This window comes from Anser cygnoides, chromosome 1 (assembly GCF_040182565.1).
Source record: "Anser cygnoides isolate HZ-2024a breed goose chromosome 1, Taihu_goose_T2T_genome, whole genome shotgun sequence".
NCBI classification, from domain to species: domain Eukaryota; kingdom Metazoa; phylum Chordata; class Aves; order Anseriformes; family Anatidae; genus Anser; species Anser cygnoides.
In genome coordinates this window covers 45,810,365-45,821,002 of record NC_089873.1, presented here as the reverse complement: position 1 = coordinate 45,821,002, position 10,638 = coordinate 45,810,365, and the positions used below count along the sequence as shown (strand labels likewise).

Genomic DNA, 10,638 nt, shown 5'->3' with positions numbered 1-10,638 from the left:
CCACTTGTGGGGATGCAGAAGTCCATATTTCGGTACAGTGGAGGCTCAAGGTCAGCTTGGTGATCCTGGCAGCAACAGATTTGTCACTGGCCTTGCTGATGAAAATGGACTGGTTCAGGGTGGGGCTGATGCAGTAATACTAGGTGTGGTAAAGTCGTCTGAACAAAGGTGTCGTCACTGGAGGAAAGCAATATAGAAAACTTGTTAATCTAAGCCACCCATGGGAGATGGTGTGCCTGACCTCTGGTGCTCCACGAGTCCATCTCCTGGAACACAAATGAGATGCGGTCTTTCAAGTGGGATACAGTCACTGCATGCACTTTCTCCTGGGAAATCTTGCCTGATTACTGTTTCTTCCCTCTAGTCCTCAAAATTTTAAATTTTACGAATCTCTTGCCCTTTCAGCAATGTCTGGCAGAGGTTCACTATTCTTTTCAGGACCACAATGAATGCTTCTTGGGATTTCATAGCTTTAACATTTCATTGTTACAGGTCCCAGCATTAACCTTGCCCAGATCTTCAGAGAGGGTCTGAAACCTCTTCTGTCAATGCTGACAGTCCACAGAAGGCTGATGCAGTGAGCTTATCTGAGGAATTTAAAGCTGTGACCCAAACTTGTTGGCTATTTCTAAATAAGCATGCAGGCTGAGGTTTCACAGTGTGGGATCTCAAGCTTAATATCCTGTTTTAAAAAAAAAATGAGGATGCATTCTCTGTTTGGGCACTAAGCTGGGAGCAACTGATTGCCATGTTTGCTTGGGACAGAAATTGGCAATGAGACAACCTTGCAGCCATCTCCATCCCTCCTCTGTTGGTTTCCTCCAGTTCTAGGGCCCACCTGTGTATTGGACACTGCATAAATATAATTAAAATGATTAGATATTGCATTGGATACTGCATAAAATATTACAGCTAAACTTCTTGGAGCTTCAGCTTCCCTGTAGGTAGGCCAGGATCTTAGCTGGAAATCCTGTTCCCTAGGGTGGAGAATGTTGGAGTTCGTCTTGTGCTTGGCAGGGCAAAGTGGTGGGAAGGGCAGGCCTGCATGTGCTGCCCCGTTGAGGAAGGGTTAGGAAGATGGTGGCTCCAAGGAGAACCACCAAATTGTGGTGAGAATGTGTGGGACTACAGGCCTGGGAGAGAGTTTTTCCTTTCAGTTCACAAATTACTTGAAGCTTCTACATAGCTACCTTCCTCTGGGCAAATAAAAGCAGGTGGTGATTCCTGTCGCCTTCCTGGGATGAAGCTGAGCATGGCTCTTCGCAAACTGAACTCAGCCCTTTGCTGTGCTGGTGCAAGGTGAGAAGGAACCGAGGCAAAGATGAAGGGATTGATAGGGGAACTTGTGGTAAAGTTGGGCTTCCTGCCCTCAAGCTTTCTTCAATTGGTTTTGGTTCCCTGCCAGTCTGAGACGAATTTCGAGAAAGGCCTCTCTGTTCCTCCCGCTAGAGGATCTGCTGTCGGAGCCAAGTCTTGGGATCAACTTTCTTGTGGTAGAAATCTTAACTTTTCAAAAAAAAAAGTCAGGTAAATGTTACCCCTAAAGAAACTTTTCAATTTTGTCAGGTAAATAATTTTTTTAAATATCAGTCACATCAAATGCTTGTTTCAAGTTGACATTTTTCTCGGCATGAAAAACTGTGTCAGTTTATTGAAAATGTTAACTTTTTGTTATGACACTTCAGAATCGACATCGTTCTGGACATGTTTGGCAAAAGATTTTATATCTAAAATGTGCGTCATTGCAGTTTGCAGTGAAAGCAGGTATCAATCTCTATGTAGCAAAAAAAAAAAAAATAAAAATCCCACTTTTGTTTCTAAAGCCTTGCTTGGATCCAAGGAAAAGTGAACTCTGAATGTGCCCCAAATGTATTTCTTTTCACAAAGATCTTGGAGAGAAGAGAAACTGTAGTGAATTTAAAATTTTTCCTTAAACCATGATAGGGGAGAGGAAAAGAAGATATAAAAAAAAAATCTCATTACCTTCTTCTGTTTCCCTTCTTTTTTTCTGGTTTCGTCTCCCTTCCTACAAGAAGGGAGAAGAAACTGGGAAACACTGTTCCCAGAGCAGATCCTGTGCTGAATCCCTGCACATAAAAATATATTTCAGCAAAACAGTGACAGAGCATAGCCTGTGGATATGGCACCGATGGGCATGCCAGGGTGCTCCTGAGAGCTGAGCCACCCTTAGCACTGCATCCAAAGTCGCTGCTGTTTCCTGACAAGCAAGCGTGTTTTCTGCAAGAGGTCTGTGCAGAAATTCCTCCATTGGGGAGCACTTGGGGGCCATGCTGGGAGCACTGGACAGGCCTGATGCTTACTGGGGACTGACTCAGGGTGTCTCTGCAGTCTGCTCGTGGGGCTATGTGTTAGGCTTGGTTGGAAAGAGGGAGAGGAGAAAAAGGTAAAGTTAGGACAGGAGATGAAGGGAAATGCAGGGCAAGTCTCATTTTTCCTGTCCTTTCTGCAGCTTCAGTTGTTTTATGGGAATGAAAAGCTTTTCTTCCTTGCAGTATGGTTACTACTATTAAATGGCCACTTCAGGTGTCATCCTCTTCTGAAAAGGATTGTACAAGCTTTAGTGCCTGTTGACAGCCAGCCCCCAGACCAGTCTTTCTGCTGCGTGGTGGTGTGAAAAGAAGACACAAAAAGTAGAATGGGGAGAGATTCCTTTATTATTACTACAAATAGAAAAGTGTCCCTAGCCCTCTTTCCAGGGAGAAGCAAGTGTTTCCAGGGAGGTCTACTAAGTAGGTCTTGCATTTATCACAAAAATGTGCTACCTTGCATCTTTTCAAGGAAAGAAGCCTTAATTAAATGTAATGCAGAAGTTGATGGAAACTGAGTTGGCAGCCTAAAACTCCCAGCCTTTGTAGCAGGACATTTTGAGTTTGTACCTTTGAGCGCTGTATGGTAGTGATGCTCGTGGTTCATGTTCTGGTTGCTTGTTCTTATTCCCTGCCCTGTGCATCCAGGAACTTTGGGGCTGCCAGCACCTCTTGACTAATTCAGTAGTCACTCCCGAGATATGAAGAGCATCCCTGCGCACTTCTGAGGCCATGTTCTTCAAGCCTGGTGTACCCAGCATGTGTCAGGCATGTTATGTATGCCCAGGTCTGCTGGCCAGGCTCTGTGGGTGGTTGCCTGGGATGTGCCCCTATGTTTCCATGCAGGAAATCCTGGACAGAATTATGGGTGTTGTTGCTTTCTGAATGCAAATTACAGTACTTATGCTAGCTCTTCAGGCACTGCTGTTGGTCCTGATACATGTGATGTGAATTTCTAATGCAGGAGAAAAGCGATGAAAAATCCCAAGTTGTTTTAAATGTGCTAGGTCTTTTGTATTAAGGATAAATTCATGTTTTCCTCTTGACTGGTTATCTTTACCCACTTGTCACTGCATCTTGCAAGTCCAAGATTGACTACAGCAATGGGAGGATGTTGTGAGTTCTGAACAACAGGAAAAACTTTACTCTCAGCCTCCATTCAAGTGCAATGAATTGCAAATGCTTCCACTTATCTAATGACATAGATTCCTTGTTCTGGTAACTGGCACTCACTGTTCACTTTCAGCCTTCAAAAGAGCCCCAAACAGCAAATCAGACTCTTGTGTTTAAAACCTGAAATTCTGCACGTGCTTAGCCTCTGACTTAAACTGGGGCTGTTCTAACTCGCTTCATGCATCTCACCCAAATGATCAATTAAGAAGCCGGTAACCCAGGCATTTCTTTGAAATGTGCACTTCTGGACACGGGGAAAAAATAAAAGGATTGTATCAAAAAAGCCTTTCACCATGGAGTGTCCAATTTTCTCCATTTGAAAACCCAGGTGCAGTAAGTGGCTCTTGTGAAACTCTTTCCTGAGCTCTCTGGAGCTTCAAGGAATTGATCTTTTAAGAAAAAAAGGGGGCAGGGGGGATTTGAACGACGGCTTAAATTTTCAAACTGGCCTCCCAAACTTGTGCAAGAGCTGGTGTTCTTCGTAGCTTCTGTAGCAGCCGGGGGGCAGGCCCCGGGTGAGGTCGATGCAGTCAGGTCCCCCAGGCAGCAGCAGGCGGTGGGGGGCTGGGGGGGGCTGTGCTGCCCATGGGGGCAGGAGATGCACTCCGGGGCCTGAGCTCTGCAGGGGCAGCTTTGGCAGGTTTTCTGAGCTCCTGGCAAAGGCAAGAAGAAGAGAGGGCTGTGAGCAGGGTTGTGGCAACCCAAGGGAGCCTGCAGCCCACCAAGGCTGTGCCAAGCCACCTCGCTAGGCTGTGCTGCCTTGGGTTAGCTGAGAAGGACTTAGGGAATGAAGGCATTTCCGTGCACTAAGGGGTCCAGGCCAGGGGTAATAGGGTCGGAGGGGTAAGGGAGTGAACGCCCAGGCGATGCAGGCTTTCACCTCCGGCTGCTCCAGCCTCCAGCCCCTCCGGCACGGGGCGAGGGGCTGCGGGCAGTGCCCGGGGGCTGCGCCCTACCTTTGGCAAGCCAGGTTACTGCAGCCCGCGTGTGCCCCCGGGAGCACAGCGCTGGAGAAGGCTGACAGGCGGTAATCGCGGCGGTGGTGCTGCCTCAGCCTCCCAAGGGCTCTCCTCCCGCTCTCCGCCGCCGAGGGGCCGCGCTCCCATCGCCCGCCCTTCCTCCGGGGCTGCTGCCGCTGCCTGCAGGGGGAGAGCCGCAGCCGAGCCGCCTTCCCGCACCGCCGCCCCTCCGTCCCGCAAGCCGACGTTGCCCCCTGCTGTCCTTTACCCCCTCCACCGAGGCTGGGTCAGCCCGGCAGCACCGTGCGGCGCTCCCCTCCCTCCCCGCCCCGAGGCTTTCGCCGCCGGCCCGGCCCCGCGGCCCCCTCCCGGCCCGGCCCCGCACTCACCCCCCGCCGGCCGCTCGCCCCGGCCCGCGGCTCCTCCGCGCCCGCTCCCGCCAGCAGCAGACGGCGAAGGCGGCGGCCAGCGCCGCGATGACGGCTCCGCTCACCAGCGCGGCGGCGACGGCCAGGCGGGAGCCCGCCTGCGGGGCCGGCGGGACGGCTGCGGGCAGAGGCAGAGCGGGACGGGGTGACCGGGCGGCCGGGGCCGGGCCGGGGGCGTGCGGCCCCCGGGGGGCTTCTCCCCGGCGCCCCGGGGTGCCGGTAGCCACGTCGAGCCACGGCCGCTTTGCCCCAAAGGGTGAGGGAACAGCCCAGCCCCCCCCCCCCCAAGGCAATTAATTGCCCTGCAGGGGTTGTGGGAGCTTCACAAAATGGCGGGTGACCCGCGCCGGTTCGATAAACAAAAGGTTTATGACAAAAAATAAAGGCTTTTAAACTAATATTTTCTGGTTCGAATTAAATAATCATCTGTGACAGAAAACAGCGCTTCCAATGTGTCCTACGTAAAACACGAAGGTAGCATGAATTAAACTCCAATTAAAAATATGGTAACTGTTGGCTTTTACCTGGAACACCTATTTTGCTTAGCCATTCTCTTGGGGAAAAAAAAAATGAAAAAAGGGGTAAGGAAGCACAGCTATCTGAAAGGAAAATGGGCTCTTGAGGTGGCTTTTCTGTAAAGAATTCCTCGGCAACTCCAGTGGGTGCAGTGCGCTGCGTGCACAGGGTGGGATCGCTGCCCGCAGTAAGGCCCATGGCTGAAAGGATCGGGTGAATTGCGTTGTGATCAAACCCTAATGGGAAGCTAAATGACGTCTGCGTTGTAAACATCTGAAGTTAGGGACGTGGCTCCCTCCCCAAGGTCAAAATAATAGGAAAGCATTTGCTAGCATCAGCAGAAATAGTACGTTTTCAAAGTAATAAAATACACAAATTCAAAAAAACCTTCAACCTTACGACACTTACAAAACAACCAAACTAAGACTTCAGAAAGCACAGAGATTTGCTTTTTGTTTCAAAGAGAAATGTGAAGTGTATGAAGTTTTTTTCCTTGAAACTGTTTTAAAACTTCTTTATTTTTGGTAGCCTGAAATGTGATTTAAAACTGTGGGTTGGCTTTTTTTTGGCTCACTGGAGATGTTTCTGCATTAGGCAGTGTACAAGCTGCAATGCCTGTTTAGAGCTGGGAAGATAAGGTTTGCTAATGAATGTTTTACTGCAGCACTACGTGTAAACTATGGCAACAAAGTTCATTACTTTTATTTTGCTATGATTGCCTTTATGAACGGAAGACACTCACTGATTATAAACAAATTTTACAGCTCTGAATTGACGGGGAATTGCTTTACTTGTGTTTGTGTTTAAAGAGCAAGCTACTTGTGGTGTTTTAGGGGCTGAGCTGAAGCCTCTCCCAGTGCAGGACCTACTGAGGTGTTCTGCGGTTGAAGCACGTTTCTAATTGGACTTTCATGAGATGTTACCTTTTCTAAATGGATTTGCTTGTCGTGAGCAAGTGAAAGAGAAGCAGCAAAAGCTGTCAGACCTTTTCCATTTGAAACCTTTTCTAGCTAGCTGTTGTACCACAGGTTTGCTTGTAGATGGTTTCTGAAAGGGCCCCTAGGTCTTTCTTGTTGGCCAGCATGAGCAATATAGTTTATGCATAGCTATATAGTATTTACAACTTCTGTGTTTTTGCTTGTTGCTGCAAAAATAAATAACTTTCTTGAGGGCAATTTTCCTGAAATCATTTTATGTAGGCACACAATTCCCAGTGCATGAGGGAGAGCTTTTAAAGCGATATAGACTTTGTTCTTTCGGCATTAAGCCATTGGTTCTTGATGAGCTTATAACAGAAAAAAAAAATTAGGGCCATTTGAAAGTGGCACATGCTTTGCATGTGCTTTTATAAAGAGCATGTGTTGGGTTATTACAAAGTTCAGCTTTCTTCCTGCTGAAGTGTTTTGGCTGTGAATTGAAGACCCTGTGCCTGGCACCTGGAGCTGAATGTCAGCCGGTACCAGGTTTTGACCAGCCTTGGTGATTTCTGTAGCAGTTAGTGTGAGCAAGATAACACCTGGTTAATGGTCTGGACGCAGGAGCTGAACTCACGCTAAGTAAGTTTTTGGATGACAGTAACTTAGTACGAGCTGTTGACTGAGGGGAGGCCTCATGGCGGCCTGCAGCTCCCTCACGAGGGGAGCGGAGGGGCAGGCGCTGAGCTCTGCTCTCTGGGGACAGCGACAGGACCCGAGGGAACGGCATGGAGCTGGGACAGGGGAGGGTCAGGCTGGGTGTTAGGGAAAGGTTCTGCACCCAGAGGGTGGTCGGGCACTGGCACGGGCTCCCCAGGGCAGTGGTCATGGCACCGAGCCTGACGGAGCTCAAGCAGCGTTTGGACAACGCTCTCAGGAGGTGGACTTGATGGTCCCCCTGGGTCCCTTCCAACTCAGGATCTCCTGTGATTCTGTGGTTACCCACTGAAATACCTCCTTGGGATTCACCCCAGTGACAAACAAGTGGATTTTTTTAGCTAAGGTTTAACAGCTGCTATGTAAGGGACAGAAGGTTATATAGGAAAACACAGAGCCTCCCTGCATTCATTCTGCTGTGACAGAGCCTGGAGGCAGGCATGTCTGTGAGCTCTTTGTGGTGACTGCTGGTGGTAGATCAGACTCTGGCAGAAAGCATGAGGCAAGAAGATACAAAATGCTGCAATGCCCCTTTGCCTTAGGATCCTCTCTAATATTCTTGCAGGGTGTCAGCCTGATGGAAGCACCCTGCCTTCCCTCCGGAGTGTTTCCTTGTGTCTCCCCACCTGGCTTCCCACCCAGGAGGCATCAGCTGCATGTGCCCAGCTGAGGGCTCAGGGGACAGCTAGGTCACAGCATTGCACCAGCGTACACAGCTCATTAAAGGCTCCTGCAAGCACCCCACTGAAAGCATCATGTTTCACTGGTGCTGATGACCACTAGCTGGGTGGAGCTGGACCTCTGCTGTCCACTCTCAAGGTGGCTGGGACCCGGTTTTATGGGGCCACTGGCTGAGTTTGGTGAGGACCACTGGTTAGTGAAAGGATGGAGGTCCCATGCACCTAGCTGAAACCCTACAGGAGAGCAGATGGGCTTTGCAATGCCAGCTGGCACTGCTGGGGCTGGGTTTGCCGGCGGGCTCCTTACCCTCACAGTGGGGCTCAGGGTGGCTCCAGGATGGGATGCTCTCCCAGCGGAGGCAGGAGAGCCTCTCGCTGCCCACCAGCTGATAGCCCTCCTCGCACCAGTACACGACGACTGAGCCCAAGGAGATGCCCGAGCCTCTGTCCACGTAGTAGTGTCCGTGGGGTGGTGTGGGCAGAGCTGTGCACTGCGCTGGGGGAGAAGGGTGGAAATTAGGGACAGGTGGTGGCAAAGACCCCTGCAGTGTGATGCTTTTGAAAAGGCCACCCATCCCCTGCATCACTCCTGGAGGTCCTTCAAGGCTCTAGGATTTTTTTGCATAACCTTAAAGGAGGGATATAGGAAGTCTAATGGCTGTTTGGGAAGTAAGTCTCCCAGTTGCAAACTGTGTAATGTGAGGTGTTCCTGACCAGCAGAATTGGGAACAGAAGGATACAGCATGCGGGCAGGGTGCAAAGAATGACCCTTAAAAGGGTCATCTTTAAGGGACCTTAAACGGGTCACCCTTCCTTAAAAGGAAGGGAATAGGCTTTTTTAATACCCCAAACAGCTAAGAAGGTTAGACTCTGGTAGAATATTATTGGGTGGAACTCAAAGCAGTAAAAAATACTAGTTTATGCTGTGGAAAGATACCTTTTCCATTCCAGCTTTTAATGTTTTTCAATTTTTTTGTTTTTATTTTTTTTACCCCCAACTGTTCAAAACTACCCGGTTATTCTGTTTAGGTCATGGCTCTTTGCATTGCACCCCTCGCATCTGACTGCACCCCTTTGGACTGACTCCCAAAAGCGTGTCAGTCTGGATGTATGCTTGCAAAAACCCCAGATATCCCAACGCAAGGCAAAGGCAAGGTAGATGGGTAGATTCTTGTGTAACAGATATTATGGGCATCAACATCCTCAATTAAAGGAAGACATTGGTCAGAAAGCTTAGCCAAGCTTAAAGCATGCAGGTAAAAACTTGCTATGTTTAGTTTTTGAGGCACATTCAAAGTGCAGCAGTAAAGTTAATGCAAGAGAGCTTTGTTTTGCCTCTGGTTTTGCTGAGATGATGTCAGAGGGGCTGGCAAGAAAGCATCAAGTTGAGTAAGATCAGACTTTCTCCAGGTCCATCAGTGTTATTAAGAGGTAACAGATGCATCTATATGCATAAATTTAGCAGTGGTAGGGACATTGCCAGGATGCCTGGACTGGACCTGTTATATGGTTAAATTGTCTGTCACTGGCTAGCACCTTCCCCAACAATCCGTAATGACGGTGTGAGGATGAGGTGGTTCGGGGACTGTTCCCAACATGCACCTTGGAAACATGTAGTGGACAGAGGTTTGGGAAGGTGAAGGTTCAACAATACAGCATCAGGCAGGTGGGTGCCCTGTGGCAGCCCTAATGCCATGCACCCCTCACTGAGGAGCTGCACCTGCTCTGCTCTAGGAAGCTGATTAAAAACCATAATGACCTGCAGCATTTGGAGATTATTTGTTGCTTTTAACAAATCTCCATCCTCATTTTTTCCTGAGGGCCACAGCTCAGCCCATGGGGACAGGGATGTGTTTAGTGAGCTCGTCCCCTGGCCAGAGAGCTGGCCCGTTGTGATATGCATAGAGGTTAACATGGAAGAGAGCTTTCCTCTGTCAGGAAGGCAGTGAAGCGTTGTTTCCTCCCCGTACCTGCAACCCTGCCTCTGACGTGACATGTCCCTCCCAGAGCCCACAACTGCTGTGGCCCCTAGGACCACATGAAGCCCTGCAGCCCCTACATGTGCCCTACGCGCCCTCTGCAGAAGAACCCGCGTGCCATTGCAGAGGCATCCCGCTGCCTCTCCTACTGCACCGCGGGGCCCCCAGCAGCCCGAGAGGCGGGCAAACGCTTGCTCGAGTACCTGAGATGTTGCTGTGCACGTAGGTCCCGTTGTCAGAGTCTCTGGGCAGCCCCTTCCTGATGTGTCCTGCACTGGGCAAAGAGGTCATGGGCCCAGCAGCACTGCTCTGGGCAACACTCAGGCAGCTCCAAGGCAATAGGCAAAAAGCGATGCATTTTCCAAACCTTCGTCCCGTCATGGTTTGGGGAAACACAGCATCCTTGAGCACCCCGCTGTCCTGTATGCCTGTGTTTTCCCTTTGCTTCTGAGCAGGAATCAGCTGGGCTCTTAAGGCGTTAAGCCCTGAGCAGCAAAGCTAGCAGCCGTTCTCCTCCCCGCAGGCACAAGCCCCCCATCCCTGCTCCTAGAACTGCCTGCCCCGCTCCAGCTGCACGCTGCTTCCCTCTGTCCCCCTCCCACCCAGGCAGGGCTCCCACAGCCTCCCTGCACCCCACAACCCCCTCCCCCAGCCCCACATTGCAGACTGGGCAGAGATGCTCTGAGCTCTGCCGAAAAACAGGCAGCTGGAAAGGAGCAAGAGACAGCAAGTGCCTGGGGTCCATCTTCTACAGCTCCCTCCTGCAGGGACTAGCTGTCACCGTCTCCCCAACCATCTTGGCTTCCCCAGGTGCTGGAGCAATGCATTGGGAGCCTTCCTTCTCTTTGTCTTCCTCTTCCTGCTCCTCCTCCTCCTCCTCTGCCCACTGACAGCAGCCAGTGCTGGGTATGAAACTGCCCTGCTGTTTTTTTGCAAAGAGCTGGT

At 50.2% G+C, this 10,638-nt stretch overlaps 1 protein-coding gene across 1 annotated transcript; it reads right to left on the bottom strand.

The window, feature by feature from the left end:
* Positions 1 to 2,652: 2,652 nt before the first annotated feature.
* Positions 2,653 to 10,219, bottom strand: LOC125182462 (uncharacterized). The gene is made up of 5 exons (XM_066994417.1): positions 9,897 to 10,219; positions 8,022 to 8,210; positions 4,849 to 5,005; positions 4,457 to 4,639; positions 2,653 to 4,153 (listed from the first exon to the last, which is right to left on the bottom strand). Exons 1-5 carry the CDS (start codon positions 10,072 to 10,074, stop codon positions 3,940 to 3,942), a joined length of 921 nt encoding a protein of 306 aa, XP_066850518.1. The 5' UTR covers positions 10,075 to 10,219; the 3' UTR covers positions 2,653 to 3,939.
* Positions 10,220 to 10,638: the final 419 nt, after the last annotated feature.